The sequence below is a fragment of the Rhinopithecus roxellana genome, chromosome 9 (assembly GCF_007565055.1).
Source record: "Rhinopithecus roxellana isolate Shanxi Qingling chromosome 9, ASM756505v1, whole genome shotgun sequence".
NCBI classification, from domain to species: domain Eukaryota; kingdom Metazoa; phylum Chordata; class Mammalia; order Primates; family Cercopithecidae; genus Rhinopithecus; species Rhinopithecus roxellana.
Genome location: NC_044557.1, coordinates 132,453,625 through 132,473,315, shown reverse-complemented (window position 1 = coordinate 132,473,315; position 19,691 = coordinate 132,453,625). Strand labels below are relative to the sequence as shown.

Below are 19,691 nucleotides of genomic sequence, written 5' to 3'. Positions count from 1 at the left end.
GAGACAGATAAAACCACAAAGATGGGGAAGAAGCAGGGCAGAAAAGCTGGAAATTCAAAAAATAAAAGCGCATCTCCCCCTGCAAAGGAGCGCAGCCCATCACCAGCAACGGATCAAAGCTGGTCAGAGAATGACTTGGACGAGAGGAGAGAAGAAGGCTTCAGTCCATCAAACTTATCAGAGCTAAAGGAGGAATTACGTACCCAGCGCAAAGAAACTAAAAATCTTGAAAAAAGAGTGGAAGAATTGACAGCTAGACTCATTAATGCAGAGAAGATCATAAACGAAATGACAGAGATGAAAACCATGACACGAGAAATACGTGACAAATGCACAAGCTTCAGTAACCGACTCGATCAACTGGAAGAAAGAGTATCAGCGATTGAAGATCAAATGAATGAAATGAAGCGAGAAGAGAAACCAAAAGAAAAAAGAAGAAAAAGAAATGAGCAAAGCCTGCAAGAAGTATGGGATTACGTAAAAAGACCAAATCTACGTCTGATTGGGGTGCCTGAAAGTGAGGGGGAAAATGGAACCAAGTTGGAAAACACTCTTCAGGATATCATCCAGGAGAACTTCCCCAACCTAGTAGGGCAGGCCAACATTCAAATTCAGGAAATACAGAGAACGCCACAAAGATACTCCTCCAGAAGAGCAACTCCAAGACACATAATTGCCAGATTCACCAAAATTGAAATGAAGGAAAAAATCTTAAGGGCAGCCAGAGAGAAAGGTCGGGTCACCCACAAAGGGAAGCCCATCAGACTAACAGCAGATCTCTCGGCAGAAACTCTACAAGCCAGAAGAGAGTGGGGGCCAATATTCAACGTTCTTAAAGAAAAGAATTTTCAACCCAGAATTTCATATCCAGCCAAACTAAGTTTCATAAGTGAAGGAGAAATAAAATCCTTTACAGATAAGCAAATGCTTAGAGATTTTGTCACCACCAGGCCTGCCTTACAAGAGACCCTGAAGGAAGCCCTAAACATGGAAAGGAACAACCGGTACCAGCCATCACAAAAACTTGGCAAAATGTAAAGACCATCGAGGCTAGGAAGAAACTGCATCAACTAACGAGCAAAATAACCAGTTAATATCATAATGGCAGGATCAAGTTCACACATAACAATATTAACCTTAAATGTTAATGGACTAAATGCTCCAATTAAAAGACACAGACTGGCAAACTGGATAAAGAGTCAAGACCCATCAGTCTGCTGTATTCAGGAGACCCATCTCACATGCAGAGACATACATAGGCTCAAAATAAAGGGATGGAGGAAGATCTACCAAGCAAATGGAGAACAAAAAAAAGCAGGGGTTGCAATCCTAGTCTCTGATAAAACAGACTTTAAACCATCAAAGATCAAAAGAGACAAAGAAGGCCATTACATAATGGTAAAGGGATCAATTCAACAGGAAGAGCTAACTCTCCTAAATATATATGCACCCAATACAGGAGCACCCAGATTCATAAAGCAAGTCCTTAGAGACTTACAAAGAGACTTAGACTCCCATACAATAATAATGGGGGACTTCAACACTCCGCTGTCAACATTAGACAGATCAACGAGACAGAAAGTTAACAAGGATATCCAGGAATTGAACTCATCTCTGCACCAAGCGGACCTAATAGACATCTATAGAACTCTCCACCCCAAATCAACAGAATATACATTCTTCTCAGCACCACATCGCACTTATTCCAAAATTGACCACATAATTGGAAGTAAAGTACTCCTCAGCAAATGTAAAAGAACAGAAATTATAACAAACTGTCTCTCAGACCACAGTGCAATCAAACTAGAACTCAGGACTAAGAAACTCAATCAAAACCGCTCAACTACATGGAAACTGAACAACCTGCTCCTGAATGACTACTGGGTACATAACGAAATGAAAGCGGAAATAAAGATGTTCTTTGAAACCAATGAGAACAAAGATACAACATACCAGAATCTCTGGGACACATTTAAAGCAGTGTGTAGAGGGAAATTTATAGCACTAAATGCCCACAAGAGAAAGCAGGAAAGATCTAAAATTGACACTCTAACATCACAATTAAAAGAACTAGAGAGGCAAGAGCAATCACATTCAAAAGCTAGCAGAAGGCAAGAAATAACTAAGATCAGAGCAGAACTGAAGGAGATAGAGACACAAAAAACCCTCCAAAAAATCAATGAATCCAGGAGTTGGTTTTTTGAAAAGATCAACAAAATTGACAGACCGCTAGCAAGGCTAATAAAGAAAAAAAGAGAGAGGAATCAAATAGATGCAATAAAAAATGATAAAGGGGATATCACCACTGACCCCACAGAAATACAAACTACCATCAGAGAATACTATAAACGCCTCTACGCAAATCAACTAGAAAATCTAGAAGAAATGGATAATTTCCTGGACACTTACACTCTCCCAAGGCTAAACCAGGAAGAAGTTGAATCCCTGAATAGACCAATAGCAGGCTCTGAAATTGAGGCAACAATTAATAGCCTACCCACCAAAAAAAGTCCAGGACCAGATGGATTCACAGCTGAATTCTACCAGAGGTACAAGGAGGAGCTGGTACCATTCCTTCTGAAACTATTCCAATCAATAGAAAAAGAGGGAATCCTCCCTAACTCATTTTATGAGGCCAACATCATCCTGATACCAAAGCCTGGCAGAGACACAACAAAAAAAGAGAATTTTAGACCAATATCCCTGATGAACATTGATGCAAAAATCCTCAATAAAATACTGGCAAACCGGATTCAGCAGCACATCAAAAAGCTTATCCACCATGATCAAGTGGGCTTCATCCCTGGGATGCAAGGCTGGTTCAACATTCGCAAATCAATAAACGTAATCCAGCATATAAACAGAACCAAAGACAAGAACCACATGATTGTCTCAATAGATGCAGAAAAGGCTTTTGACAAAATTCAACAGCCCTTCATGCTAAAAACGCTCAATAAATTCGGTATTGATGGAACGTACCTCAAAATAATAAGAGCTATTTATGACAAACCCACAGCTAATATCATACTGAATGGGCAAAAACTGGAAAAATTCCCTTTGAAAACTGGCACAAGACAGGGATGCCCTCTCTCACCACTCCTATTCAACATAGTGTTGGAAGTTCTGGCTAGGGCAATCAGGCAAGAGAAAGAAATCAAGGGTATCCAGTTAGGAAAAGAAGAAGTCAAATTGTCCCTGTTTGCAGATGACATGATTGTATATTTAGAAAACCCCATCGTCTCAGCCCAAAATCTCCTTAAGCTGATAAGCAACTTCAGCAAAGTCTCAGGATACAAAATTAATGTGCAAAAATCACAAGCATTCTTATACACCAGCAACAGACAAGCAGAGAGCCAAATCAGGAATGAACTTCCATTCACAATTGCTTCAAAGAGAATAAAATACCTAGGAATCCAGCTTACAAGGGATGTAAAGGACCTCTTCAAGGAGAACTACAAACCACTGCTCAGTGAAATCAAAGAGGACACAAACAAATGGAAGAACATACCATGCTCATGGATAGGAAGAATCAATATCGTGAAAATGGCCATACTCCCCAAGGTTATTTATAGATTCAATGCCATCCCCATCAAGCTACCAATGACTTTCTTCACGGAATTGGAAAAAACTGCTTTAAAGTTCATATGGAACCAAAAAAGAGCCCGCATTGCCAAGACAATCCTAAGTCAAAAGGACAAAGCTGGAGGCGTCACGCTACCTGACTTCAAACTATACTACAAGGCTACAGTAACCAAAACAGCATGGTACTGGTACCAAAACAGAGATATAGACCAATGGAACAGAACAGAGTCCTCAGAAATAATACCGCACATCTACAGCCATCTGATCTTTGACAAACCTGAGAGAAACAAGAAATGGGGAAAGGATTCCCTATTTAATAAATGGTGCTGGGAAAATTGGCTAGCCATAAGTAGAAAGCTGAAACTGGATCCTTTCCTTACCCCTTATACGAAGATTAATTCAAGATGGATTAGAGACTTAAATGTTAGACCTAATACCATAAAAACCCTAGAAGAAAATCTAGGTAGTACCATTCAGGACATAGGCATGGGCAAGGACTTCATGTCTAAAACACCAAAAGCAACGGCAGCAAAAGCCATAATTGACAAATGGGATCTAATTAAACTAAAGAGCTTTTGCACAGCAAAAGAAACTACCATCAGAGTGAACAGGCAACCTACAGAATGGGAGAAAATTTTTGCAACCTACTCATCTGACAAAGGGCTAATATCCAGAATCTACAAAGAACTCAAACAAATATACGAGAAAAAAACAAACAACCCCATCAAAAAGTGGGGAAAGGATATGAACAGACATTTCTCAAAAGAAGATATTCATACAGCCAACAGACACATGAAAAAATGCTCATCATCACTGGCCATCAGAGAAATGCAAATCAAAACCACAATGAGATACCATCTCACACCAGTTAGAATGGCAATCATTAAGAAGTCAGGAAACAACAGGTGTTGGAGAGGATGTGGAGAAATAGGAACACTTTTACACTGTTGGTGGGATTGTAAACTAGTTCAACCATTATGGAAAACAGTATGGCAATTCCTCAAGGATCTAGAACTAGATGTACCATATGACCCAGCCATCCCACTACTGGGTATATACCCAAAGGATTATAAATTAGTCTACTACAAAGACACATGTACACGTATGTTTATTGCGGCACTATTCACAATAGCAAAGACTTGGAATCAACCCAAATGTCCATCTGTGACAGACTGGATTAAGAAAATGTGGCACATATACACCATGGAATACTATGCAGCCATAAAAAAGGATGAGTTTGCGTCCTTTGTAGGGACATGGATGCAGCTGGAAACCATCATTCTTAGCAAACTATCACAAGAAGAGAAAACCAAACACCGCATGTTCTCACTCATAGGTGGGAACTGAACAATGAGATCACTTGGACTCGGGAAGGGGAACATCACACACTGGGGTCTATCATGGGGAGGGGGGAGGGGGGAGGAGGGAGGGATTGCATTGGGGAGTTATACATGATATAAATGATGAATTGATGGGTGCTGACGAGTTGATGGGTGCAGCACACCAACATGGCATAAGTATACATATGTAACAAACCTGCACGTTATGCACATGTACCCTAGAACTTAAAGTATAATAAAAAAAAAAAAAAAAAAAAAATAAACCTTTAAAAGGTACAAAATATACACAAAGTTTGATGAAGATAATTGATATGATTTGGCTGTGTCCCCACCCAAATCTCATCTTGAATTGTAGTTCTGATAATCCCCACATGTCATGGGATGGACCCAGTGGGAGGTAATTGAATCATGGGGGCAGTTACCTCCATGCTGCTGTTCTTGTGATAGTGAGTGAGTCCTAGTAAGATCTGATTGTTTCATAAGGGGCTTCTCCCTTTTGCTCAGCACCTCTCTTTGTTGCCGCCATGTGAAGAGGGATGTGTTTGCTTCCCCTTCCACCATGATTGTAAATGTCCTGAGGCCTCCCCAGCCATGCTGAAATGTGAGTCAATTAAACCTCCATCCTTTATAAATTAAAAAAAAAAAAAAAAAAAAAAAAAAAAAAGAATTTGAACAAAATATGGTCAGACCAAAGAGTTGGCATAATTAAAGGCAAAATTCCTTCTCCAAACTGAGTTTTCCATTTAGCTAGTTTGAGTTTTATTCTGGGGTCCATTACTTAGTACTGAAATATATCTTCAAAGCAATGTTTCTCTTCATCTCCATTTTCAACTGCTAAAATTTTCCAGCCCTGAAAAACAGCTCATATGTTTGCTAAAATTGAGAGGAGGTAGCCCATGAGTAATGTGCAAGTTCTGTGTGACACACATTTTGACTATTCACAGGGCTTTTTTACTTACTTGCCAGTTCTTGCTTCTTTCTGGAAAAGTGATATATTGCTGCTATCTTTATGAATAATGGATTTATAAATATGAGGCATAAAAGAAACTTAAAGATCAACTGGTAGCTTTCTAAAAGTTAAATGAGAAAACTCTTTTTGCAAGCCTGAGAGCATGATGCAGGAAGTTAAATCAAGAGATCAGGCTGGGTGTGGTGACTCACCCCTGTAATTACAGCACTTTGGGAGGCTGAGGCGGGCGGATCACGAAGTCAGGAGTTTGAGACCAGACTGGCCAACGTGGTGAAACCCCATCTCTACTAAAACTACAAGAGCTGGCTGGGCATAGTGGCAGGCCCCTGTAATCCCAGCTACTTGGGAGGCTGAGGCAAGAGAATCGTTTGGACCTGGGAGGTGAGGGTTGCAGTGAGCTGAGATCCAGCCATTGCACTCCAGCCTGGAAAACAGGGCAAGACTCTGTCTCAAAAAAAATATAAATAAAAAACAAATAAATAAATAAATCAAGAGATTAAGAGAGTTCTAAAAATCCCAAATAATTGAATTATGGATTATTTAATTCCAGATATCCAAGCTTTATGACTTTGGGTGAGAAAGAGAATTTTGTTTCATATTATCTATGCTCTCTCTTTTAAAATAGACTAAGCCCTTTAAAATTTTATATTTAGGATATTCAGTCTTAATCTTGAATTCATATTGGAAAAGAACATTTTTATAGAATTATATTACATGTAAATATAAGCATTTAAAAGACATGTTTGAATTTTTATAAATTGTAATAATGTATTTTAAATCAATAGACTGTGGCATAAGCCATTTAGTATCCCATAAATGTCCTATCTTTTCTTAAAATCTGAGTTATTCTAAATGACCATTTGTAATTCTCTATATTTTTTAAGCCCAAACATTTCACAAATGATTTATGTTAGGTCTTCACAAATGTTTGTAATTGCCCTCTGAGCTCTCTTAGTCTCACGTCTTCCCCTTGACTGTGGTGCCATCATATCTGAGCTCTCCATCACGGTTCACTCAGCAGTGATACAGCCCAGCTCCAATGCTAGCCCTCCTTAAAGCTTTTTCTCCTTTAACCGTTTGAAGGCGCTACCTTCATAATACAGCAAGTCCTTGAATAATTGTTAAGCTTTGGTCACCCAAAATCCCTGAAGTGGTAGTTAGACTCTCTTTTAATGTGTGACGCATAAAAATTCTTAGTTACCAATGACTTTTACCAAAAAAAAAAAAAAAAGAATTTTATAGAATATTGAAGAATAAGCCCCAAATGTATCTGTGTTTCTAGTGTTGTCTACAAGGGGATCTACAATGGTGCCATTTACTAAGATGAAGTTGTGTGTACTTTTTCGGCTTTGTGTATAATTGATTCATTAGGTTAGTGGTGTAGGAGATGATATAAGAACTAATAAAATATCAATAACACCCTCTACATCTATCCCTGAGGCAGGCAGGGGATCTGAACCCTATAACATGCTCTTTTTACTCAGGTTCATTATCCTGAGGCTGTTTTTAGGTTCTCTTTTCCAACGCAGCTCATTCTTTCTGTGCTTTGTAGTCTGCTGAACTTCAGCTTCAATTCCTATTCTTATTTTCTCCAAGTTCTCCTGGGCTTCAAACTTTAGACCTTTCCTTATCTCTTGGCTCATTCCCTGCTGGGGTTTGACAACAACCTCCCTTTGATCCGTGCCCTGAATCTGAGAGCTGCTCCAGTGCCCTGCCACAGTGCTGAAGTTCAGCCCCATTGTTCAAAAGAATAAAATGGAGAGTGAATTGGGAGGATGATGTCTTTAGTCTGACAAGTTGAGAATGGAATGCTCACAAGAATTCAACAATTAGCTCAGGAAGGAAGTCTGTGCTGGCAGTAAAGATGTGCCACATAGAGAAATAAAAATATCAAAGGTATGGGGTAGATTATCAAGAGAAGTATAACGAATGAGAAGAAAAGACAGCTCAGCAAAGAACCCTTGCCATTTCAGGAAAGGACCCCTATCCCTGCAAAAAAGAGGATTCCTGTGAAGGAGACAATGGAGCACAGAAAAGAGAGGATAGCATTTCAGTAAAGAGGAATTGATAGTGTATCATCACAGAGAAATTAAGGACTAGACTTTTTACATTGCTGACTTAGAATAATTTTGGAGAAAGGATAAAGACAGAAATTAGACTGATGTGCAATGAGAAATATGTGGATGGTGGGGAAGAAACTTGTGAGGGGGAATCATTTATGCATTGGCTCAAGGAGCTGTCAATCTGAGGGACTGTGGGAAAATTCCTTAAACTTTCTCGTCTATTTCCTCATCCACAAAATAAAGACATTAGAATAAATCATCTTGGACCACCATTCTGCCTTAATATCTAATTATTCTGGGAGTCTAAATTCTTAACAAGGAGCAAAATAGTAACAGGCTAAGTTATACTTTATTGTCATCATAACCTAAAAATGATATTTCTACAATCATATTTGCATGTTTGTTCAGCCTTTAACAACCTGCAAGGAATATGGCACTGCTTTGTTTTTGTTGCATCATTTGCATTGCTTCAGAAGTTCATAGCTGTTATAGTTGACTTAAATTCCTAATTTGTTTTCATTGGTAAAAAGGATGTGCCATGTTATTTTGAAGCACTAATAAAAAGAAAAAAATAGAGTAGAAAATGCACTACTTTTACAAATAGAAAGTTTGTTTTGAACATTAGGTTACTAAAGATTGCTTCTAAAACTTTTTTTTATAAATCTCTTTTAAATCCCAGGTATTGCAATTTCAGATGAACTCGATAAGGTAAGTTGAACTATACATCTGGTGAAAAGAAAATGTAGAACTTACCTTTTATTCTGCTGTCTCAATATAAATAAATTTTCTGAAACATATAAAATGTTCAAGTATAATTTATTTGGTGCTAACATTTTAAAACTTTGAAAGTTAAATACATGTTGTTTTATGAAAGCTATTCCATTAAATATATATCACCTACTCTTTTGAGTCAAGGCCTTTAGAATTTGGTTAGAGAAAATGGAATCACTATATTGTAAAATAAAAACTCATAACACTATATTATGTAAATTATTTTATTCCACTTGTACCTAAATGATAATGATATGGAAAACATTGTATTTTTTGAGAGCTCCTCTTTGGAAACCTTACCAATAAAGTTTTTTGTTTGTTTATTTTAATTTTCCAAGATGCCAAGAGACTATGATGGTGCTTTGAAGTAGGGTAGTAGTTGTGATGGTGGTGAGAAGTGGTGTGATTAGGAATATATTTCTACAGTTGTGTCACTGGAACTTGCTAATGGATTGGATGTGGGAAATTGTGGAACAAACCAGTCAATGATGGACTGCTAGGTTTGGGAGATGAGCAACTAGGTCAATTGTGATACCACTTACTACAATTAGAAAAACTAGGAAAAAATCAAATTTGTCAGGTTTGGATAACATCAAGAGTTCTCATTTAGATTGTTTATTTTGAGTTGCCTATTAAACATGTTTATATGAGTTATTGCTTATGATAGAGATTTGATTTATAACTATTCATATTCTCATTTTTTTAGTCTCAAAAACCCTTTACATTGTTAAAAATTAGAGAGGACCCCAAAGAGCCTTGATTTACATGGATTATATCTATCAATATTAGACTCTTGTGTTGATAATATATTGATATTAGATATCTAAACGTTAAAAATTCAAACTAATAACAAATTTACGTGTTTTTTTAAAAAATAGCAGTGATTAAACCATTACCCTAACACAAATAACATTTTTGGGAAAAATACTTTTATATTCTAAAACAAGATGTTAGTAAGAAAGTTGCATTGTTTACATTTTGAAAATCTCTTTAATGTATGGCTTAATTAAAAACTGCTACATTTTCATATCTGCTTCTGCATTCAATCTGTTGTGATTTGTTGTTTTGACTGAAAAAAATCTCTAACATCAGATGTGTAGCTGGAAAGAGAGAAGCATGTAGAAATAGCCATCATCAATATTTGGTGAACACTGCTCTAGATATCTTTTGAGACAGAAAATATATTGAAATTTGGCTTGGAGACTAGGTATAAACATAATGTATGATAGAAAGTATTGTACAGGTTGCATACACCTTATCCAAAACACTTGGGGCAAGAAGTGTTTTGAATTTCAGGTGGCTTTTTGGATTTTGGAACACTCATATATATATAAAGAGATATCATGGGGCTGGGACCAAAGTCTAAAACAAAATTCATTTATGTTTCATATACATCTTATACACATCACCTGGAGGTAATTTTATGCAATATTCTTAGTAACTTTGTGCATGAAACAAAGTCTTGACCGTGTTTTCACTGTGACTCATCACCTGAGGTCATGTATAAAATGCTCTACTTGTGACGTCATGTCAATGCTCAAAAAGTTTCAGCTTTTGGAGCATTTCAGATTTTCAAATTAGGGATGCTCAACCTCTACAAAAAATGACATCATATAAATCCTGACATTTTAAAACAGAAAGTTACTATGTAATAATTGTATTATTTTTGCAAAAACCATAAAGCTATTATTCTACTCCAAATATAATACAACACCTTTTGGATTTTGTACCAGAAGAATGTATTTCTGACTCACTAAAAAAGCATAATTTATGAATATATACTTAAATATCTATTTCCTTTAATAAACAAACCATCATATTTTAGAATTAGTTTCATCGTCATCTGTACCGACTCCAGGCAGAACTCCATGTTGACCATACTCAGTGGCAAGTGTATAAGTGGTAGGCATGGCCTCCCAGCTTTGTTCTGCTTTTCTAGACCCCCTCTGTGTGCCTGTCATTGTCTCACCCCAGCTGGTCTCCTTCTTATGCCATGAGTTTCCTTACAGTTTGCAGAAATGTAATAATTCCTCCTCTTGCCGTTATGATCTATGTTCATTTTAAGTACAAAGATATAACCATCACCATTTCTAGGTTCATTTGCTCCTTGTAATATATTCTGTAAAACCTTGGCTGCCTGAGTCATAAATTAGCTTGTATGGGGTTGTTACTGTGCTTGGCTCTTGTCCTTCTCTTTTTTTTTCTGAGCTCTGACTTGCAGCGGCTTTGGTGTCCACACCTTTGTTGATGAGCTAAAGAATTTTAACTGTTCTTGGAACTGAAACAGATATAACCCTCACAGGATAAATTATGGATGCCCTGACACTCAGTTAAGTGTCAGCCTCAGGACATAGCCTTCTCCCTCACACCCTCTCTCTTCCCAGCACTAGCTGAGGGGAATATCCATTTAACTAAATTGTATGACACTGCCGATTTTCATTTACTTACCTAATATTCCTATTTTTTGAAGACTTTGTGGAAACTGCTAAATTTTATTGCACATTTATTATTTTTAATTTTTATTGAGGAAGATGCCAAAAGTTTGTCATAAATAACTTTCCACTAAAAAAAAAAAAAAAAAAAAAAAATTTCAGTGCAAAAAAAAAAAAAAAATCGACCCCACTTTCATATCTGATTTTTGTAGAATGCCAGATAACAGAAAGGAGTCACAGGCTTCCAGAGCCATTGCGACCATTCTTTGGCTGTCTGGCAATCACCCTTGGAGGAGTGGGAGAGCTTGTCCCATAGCACCCTCTGGTGACCATGAAGCTCACAATCCTGAATTTTCCTGAATAGAAAAATGAATCTCAGGGAGACAGCCACTGAAAAACAGCCAATCGGAATGGTTTGCAGTTAGTATTCACCTGGTACATATGTCTTTAATGTAGTAGTAAATACAGCTTCTTCTTTTTACTCTTAACAATTTTGGGGATTCACTAAATATATATTTTTCTTAACCTTTATAAAATATGGAATTTTTTAACCATCATTTTCTAATTCAGTTATAATTTCATTGAAATCATTTTTTCATGGACTTTTATGTTACTTTGTGAACTCTGAGAAAGGTAATAAGAATCACTATCTATTTAAAATAAAGAAATAAAATGAAACAGAGGTTAACTTTTTTTTTTCAAGTTTTTTTTTTTTTTTTTTTTTTTTTTAAGTTGTGGGAACTCTTACCAATTCCTTAGTCATTAACCTTTTTCTTTCTCTTGTATGACTACTGTATTGGCTTTCTATTACTGCTGTGACACCTTAAAACAACACAAATTTATTATCTTACAGCTCTGTAGTTTCAAAGTTGAACATGAGTTTCCCTGAGCCAAACAAAGTCAAGGTGCAATCAGGGCTGTCTTCTTTCCATTCCAGGGGAAATCTGTTTCCTCATCTTTTCCAGCCTCTAGGGCTGCCTGTATTCCTCTAGTGTGTGGCCCCCTTGTTATGCCTTCAAAACCAGCAACATCTTTCTGTCTCTAACTTCAGCCAGGAACAACTCTCCCTATTTATGGAATCATGTTAGGTTGAGGCCACCTGGCTAATGCAGATAATCTCTCTATCTCCAGATCCTTAATCTTAATCATGCAAAGTCCCTTTGCATATTTATGCAAATGTAATTATGTAACTAATTACATATAGAAATGTAAATATTCATTCGTTCGTAATGGAACATATTCACAGGTTTTGGGTATTAGGACATGAACATCTCTGGGAAGTCATCATTCTGCCCACATAGCCACTATCCAAGTTCAAATCGTAGTACCTTTTATATCTGTATGTGGTTCTTCAAGCTCCCATGATTCCAATTCATCTTTCAAAATGCCACATAGTAGACATGATTGGTACCTGCCCAGTTTCCCTCCACTAGGGCAGTGTGACCTATCCTTCAGTTGCTGAGTGTTGGGTGTTTATGCGCTTCTTTTCTTGTCTTCTCCTGGTTGCCTCATTCTTTTATAGGTTTCACTTGAGAGAACTCAAGAACTCACTTTCTCAGCATCTCATTCTAGGGAAAACTACCTAAGACATGCCACAAGAAGATTCTTCCTAAAGCAAAATCTTGTTGAAATTTTTTTATTGACTCTCTGGTATCTACCAAATTAAACAAAAATTACTTTTTTAGCCATTTTTCTTTTATTTATTTTATTTTTAATGGAGACAGGATCTTACTTTGTCACCTAGGCTGGTGTGCAGTGCTGTGATCATAGCTCACTGCAACCTTGATGTCCTGGGCTCAAATGACCCTCCCACCTCAGCCTCTTGAGTAGCTGGGACTACGAACGTGTGCCACCATGCACGGCTGATTTTTTAATTTTTTTAGAGACAGGGTCTTCCTATGTTGCTCAGGCTAGTCTCAAACTCCTGGCCCTAAGCAATCCTTTCTTCTCAGCCTCCCAAGGAGCAGGGATTTTGTGCATGACCCACCATGCCAGACTCAAGTCCAAATTTCTAAGACTAGAATTAACAGTCTCCATGTCGTGGCTCTCATCTATCTCTTATGATTGATTTCCTTCTTTTTTCTATCCAAACTGTATTGTACTCAACAAGAAATAGGGTAAAGTAACCAGAAGACAGTACTTCTAGGTAATACTTTTGTTTATTTTCACATTTTTGTTCATGTCATTCCCTTTTCTTTCTCTGACTGTGATCCCTCCTTCAAGTTCCAGCCTCCCTAGTCAGCCCTGCAGAAAGTGAGCTCACCTGCCAGGATCCTTTAGCAAGCACAGTGACTGCATCACAAATGACACACTTTATGTTCACTGCTTGAAGAAGTAGCCTAGTATTCTGAAAAAAATCCACAGAAAGGCTGGATTGAATCTTGGCACCTGCCATTTACTAACTACATGGCCTTCAGGAAGTTACTTCCAGATGCTGAAATTTAGTTACCTTCTCTGTAAATTGCAGATGGTTTTAGTGACTATTAAAACTAACATTAATTTATCATGGAAAGTAATTTAAACTAAAATATCCACAATATAAAATATTTCTGAGAAGTATATGGGAAAACATTTCAAAGGGAAGAGAACAGAGGATCACTATAACCTCTTGCTGAAAAAGACGCTGTATAATGTAGGCATTGATACCCTCAAAATATCATTACACTTCTATGCATCAAAGGACCCAACACTCATAAATTACACATCTGATAAGAAGTTAATATCCAGGATATATAAATAACTCCTATAACTCAACAACAAAAACTAATTACTCAATTAAAAAATGGGCAAAGGGTTTGAATAGACATTTCTCCAAAGATGATATACAAGTGACCAACAGGCATCTGAAAAGATGCTCCATATCACTAATCACCAGAGGGAAAAAAACGCGATGAGATACCCTCTGAGACCCATTAGGATGGCCACTATCAGAAAACAAACAACAAACAAAATGAAAAAATAGCAAGTGTTGGTGAGGATATGGAGAGAGTGGGACTGTGTGCACTGTTTGTGGGAATGTAAAATGGTGCAGCCGTAACAGAAAATAGTATAGCAGTTCCTTAAAAAGTTAAAAATAAAAATACCATCTGTTATGGTTTGCATGTTTGTATCTTTCCAAAATTCATATTGATATGTAATCCCCAATGCAAAAGTATTAAGAAGCAGGGTCTTTAGGAGGCGGTTAGGCCATGAGGGATCCACCCTCATAAATGAGATTAGTGCCCTTATGAAAGGGCTTGAGGAAGCCTGTTTGGTTCTTCTGCTTCCTCTCCACCATGTGAGCATGCAGCAAGATGGCTCAACTCAGAGATAAATGGCATGCTCTTACCTTCAGATTCAGACACTGAATCTGCTAGCACCTTGATCTGGACTTCCCAGTTTCCAAAATTGTAAAAAATAAATTTATGTTATTATACAAGACCTAGTTCAAGTTATTTTGTTATAGCACCAGGAATGAACTAAGATACCATATTATGAAGCAATCACACTTCTAAGTATATATCCAAAAGAATTAGAAGTAAGATCTATAGGAAATAATTGGACACCCATGTTCATAGCAGCATTATTCACAATGGCCAAGAGGTGAAAGCAACCAAGTGTTCACTGACAGATGAATGGATAAACAAAATGCAGTATATATATACAATGGAATAGTGTTCAGTCTTCAGAAAGAAGGAAATAGTGTCCCATGCTACAACATGGCTGAACCTCGAGGACCTTATGCTAATTGAAATAAGCCAGTTACAAAAAGACAAATTGGTGCCTGCCCAGTTTCCCTCCACTAGGGCTGTGTGACCTATCCTTCAGCTGCTATGAGTGTTGGGTGTTTATGCGCTTCTTTCCTTGTCTTCTCCTGGTTCCCTCATTCTTTTATAGGTTTCACTTGAGAGAACTCCTCAATAAATCACTTTCTCAGCATCTCATTCTAGGGAAAACTACCTAAGACATGCCACAAGAAGATTCTTCCTAAAGCAAAATCTTGTTGAAATTTTTTTCTTGACTCTCTGGTGTCTACCAGATGATCATCTGCATGATTCTACTTATATGAAATATTTAGAGTAATCCGAATTACAGAAACAGTGTAACAGTGGTTGTCATGAGCTGAGGGGAGGGGGAAATGGGAAGTTATTGTTTAATGAGTGTAGAGTTTCATTTTGCAAGATGAAAGATGTCTACCCAACATTGGTTTGCACAGAGATTGGCTGCACAACAATGTAAATAAACTTAACATAGTTGAACTGTACACTAAAAATAGTTAAGATGGTGAATTTTATGTTATGATTTTTCCATAACTAAAACATATGGGCTTTTAGGCTAGGCACAGTGGCTCATGCCTATAATCCCAGCACTTTGGGAGGCCGAGGAGGTGGATCACTTGAGGTCAGGTGTTTGAGACCAGCTTGGCCAACATGGTGAAACCCTGTGTCTACTAAAAATACAAAATTTTCGGGCATAGTGGCAGGCACTTGTAATCCCAGATACTCGGGAGACTGAGGCAGGAGAACCCCTTGAACGTGGGAGGCGGAAGTTGCAGTGAGCCAAGATCACACCACTGCACTCCAGCCTGGGTGACAGAGTGAGACTCCATCTCAAAAAAGAAAAAAAATATATATATATATTGTGTGTGTGTGTGTGTGTGTGTGTATGTGTGTGTGTATATATGTGTGTGTGTATATATATGTGTGTGTGTATATATATTTGTGTGCATCTATATATATATGTGTGTGTGTATATATATTCTTTATAACATCAGTACATTCATAGGCACTCTTAGAATAATGTCTGCTGACCTAAGCAGATGTCATAAAGCAAAAGTAAACTTTAGTTAGAACAATTCCACTGGAGGTCTCAATAGCGAAGTACAGTACAGTCCTCCCTGATGCTGATGTTCTGGCTTTAGACTGGGGTATATTTTAGAGTATTTAGTGCCGTAGGCAGTCTGTATATCTTTTAGGCAACTCATCAGAAATACTGCTGTCTTTAGCTCTTATTACATGTTGAGTGGTAGTGAGTCTGTTTCTAGCCCTTGAAACTTTAAATAGATGTGTAACAATAATTATATATATATATGTATATACACACACACAATAATAACAATGTACTATTTAGTGCATACTAAATTCTCAACCTTGGGGTAAGCATTTTATATAGATTATGCCATTTTATCTTAATAAACATAGTTAACATTTATTGAGAACTTATTATGCTAGATAGTGTTCTACATTATTTGCTTGCATTATCTCATTTAGTATTTACTAATATCTTGGGAAATAGGGAGTATTATCCACATTTGACAGGTGAGGAAATTGGGACCCAGAGGTTAATAAACTTAGCAGAAGTCACATAAAAAGAAAATAGGAGTGGAGCACAAAGCACAGCCAATTAGCTCCAGAGTCCATGGCTCTTAACAATTATATCATATTTATGAGACAGGTGCTATTATCCACCATTTAATAGATGGACTAACAGAAGCACTTGGAATTTTATAAGCTCCTCTTTGTCACGTAGTAAGTGGAGGAGCTAGAACTGAAACCCAGACAGTTTAACAATCCAGAGTCTACACTCTCAATCTCTGCAACTGGTTATGTCATTACATTTCCTGTCTTTGTGCCTAGTGTAGGGTAATTATTCAATTAATAATTGCTATGTTTATTACTAGAAACTTCTTGTCCACAATGGGTACTATTGTATAGCCCATGCTAAGCTTTTGTTAAATAATTACTGGGTAAATAACTAGCCAGAAATTACTAAAAACTTGTTTATCTGTTTATGTTGTTCTGCCTTTTGTGGCCTTTTGCTGGTTTTCCTACCACAAGACATTTTCTTTGTTATTCTATTACCTTAAGAGCTCTGTGTTTATTGTTTTTACTAAGTAGTTAAGAGAGTTAAGACAGAACAGTGTCTTAAAAAGAATATATTTTTCTCTTAAGAAAGAGACTTAAGATAGTATAATGTTCATGCTCACAAAAATTGCTTTACCATGAAAGATAAATATATATGACACCATGTAATAGACTGAATAGGCAGTTCATGAAGACGGTAGTTATCAAGCATGTAGTGTGACAGCTAAGTGCTTTGAAGACACATTCTCACTTATACTCACAACAACCCCATGAGAAAGCTCTCATGATCTCCATTTTATACGTAAGAAAATGGAAGCCCAGAGAGTTTGGTGAGTTGAGCAAATTTAAGAGAGATGTAATAAAATGCACAATTCAAATTTGAGCATCAATTTACCTTCAAAACTTATTTACTTAATTGCTATGCAACCTTGCCTTTCTAAAAAGTTAAGAAGCTCCAGGAGGGCCTATTTTAAGTTGCTTCACACTGGCTATATGTGTACCATTGACATCAGCCATAGACAGTGTGCCATGGGCTGTCAGGCCGCTTGACGCTTGCCTCACTCAGTACACCCATGGAAGGGGCAAAATCTTAACTCCTTCCAAGTAAGGATGTCTTTTCACCAGATAGCTTTGTTTTGCTATTTACTTTCTATTTCTGTTTATTTCTCCCCAGGCAGACAAATCTGAGTTTTATTGCTTTTTTTGGTCAGTAATTGGAGAATGTTCTAGCAGAGCATACTGTAATTGCTGTGATCCTGTTGTCTTGTTTCTGTCTTCTAGAATCTCTTGCCTACTCACATGTGACCTACATGTGCATTATATGATATTTTGGGCACTAGGAAAATATCTGTAGAACTGCTTTATATCCTATGTTGGTCATATGTTTGATGTTTATCAGGTAAAAGTTCTAATACTAACAAAGATAGCCATGTAAACTTCACTCAGAGTTCTCTCAGCATGGTTGTGGTCCATGTTCATCTCAAAAATAAAACATGGAAAGTGACAACCCAAGAAAAATATTTGCAGTTTATATCACAGACAGAACTTAATAATTCTAATTATAGGGAGCTTCTAAAAGCAGAGAATAAAAGACCTAAATTCCACTATAAATGAGCCATATAAGGAGATTGTTTATAGAAAAAAATCCTTCTTAACTATATAAAAAGATGCTCAGCTTTACTCAAAACAAAAGAAATGCAAATTAAGCATTACTGCTTACCTGTCAGATTAACAAAAATCCCCATTTGTCAGATACTCTGTTGATGAGGCACTGGAAACAGACAATTTCACACATTGCTGGTGGGAATCCAAAATGCTACAAACACTATGCAGGGAAATTGTGCAATATCTAGTACATTATATGTGCAATTATTCTTTGATGAAATTATCCCATTTCTATGAATGTGTTCTGAAGACACACTGGCAAAAATACAAAAAGACCTATATGTGTGACTGTACCTTGTCATACTATTTTAATAACAAAAGAGTAGAAAAAATGAAATGTCCATTAAAATAAAAATACTGGATAATTACAGTATATCCACACAAGAGAGTACTATACAGCTATACAAATGAAAGAATATCTCTATGTATTAAGGAATGACCCCTGGGATAATATATTGTTAAATGAATAAAGGAAGGGACAGAAATGTGTTTTTAGTATGCTACCATTCATCTAAGTAAGTGTAATGAAAATATAAATGCATATTTGATTCTATTTTTTGGGGGGTGGGGGCAGAAATGGAGTTTCATTCTTGTTGCGCAGGCTGGAATGCAATGGTGCGATCTTGGATCACCGCAACCTCTACCTCCCGGGTTCAAGCGATTCTCCTGCCTCAGCCTCCCAAGTAGCTGGAATTACAGGCATGCACCACCACCCCCAGCTAATTTTTTATTTTTAGTAGAGATGGGATTTCTCCATGTTGGTCAGGCTGGTCTCGACCTCCCAACCTCAGGTGATCCACTCAGCCTCCCAAAGTGCTGGGATTACAGGCATGAGCCACCGCACCCAGCCCACGTTTGCTTCTATGAAAACCCAAACAACAATAGCAAAACCTGCCCTACTGTAAAATACACACACCCACATGCATGTGCACACAGATCTAATTGTTTTTAAAAGTTGCCTATGGCAGAAGAGATGGTATGGGGGTAGAAATAAAGAAAGGTAAAGAGAGGAGAAGATAGGGATAGAAGCTTGCCTCTTAGAATTTTGAATATTTGACTTTGGAACAATTTAAATATTCTATATAATTTAAAAACAAAGTTAAATCTTAAAACAGTAATTTCTTATTATCCAAAACAAAATGAAACAAATGAGCACAACTGCATTTCAGTTTTTTACGTAAACACGCTGAGATGAATTACTCTAAGCCATTATCAACAGTGATTTGATTGTCTCTAGTGGAAGGTACTCTAAGGACAGGGAGAACAGCACCACAGTCTGAAAGTGTTTTTAGTAATCGTGTTGTTAATGATAGTGCTGATATAATTATAATGAAACTGTTGTGTATGCTTTGCGTGATATGCAGAAGAAGTACTTACGTTGGTATCTTTAAGAACTAGAATTTTTGGCATGGGGAAAGGAAATATATATATGTAAGGTCAATAAATTTAAGTAAAAACATTATAATCCTGATTTCAAATCAGAAATATCATGAATAACTCAGTATTTTTTTTCTTTTAAAAAATAA

General features: G+C 37.0%; 1 protein-coding gene across 4 annotated transcripts in view; it reads left to right on the top strand.

Moving 5' to 3' along the window:
• Positions 1 to 19,691, top strand: part of C9H8orf34 (chromosome 9 C8orf34 homolog) — a 475,930-nt gene that overhangs the window by 134,874 nt on the left and 321,365 nt on the right. For all 4 annotated transcript variants that reach the window (XM_030937845.1, XM_030937846.1, XM_030937844.1 and 1 more), the window contains one exon: positions 8,635 to 8,663. In XM_030937845.1, coding sequence (XP_030793705.1) covers positions 8,635 to 8,663 — 29 coding nt within the window. The remainder of the gene's footprint in view (positions 1 to 8,634; positions 8,664 to 19,691) is intronic.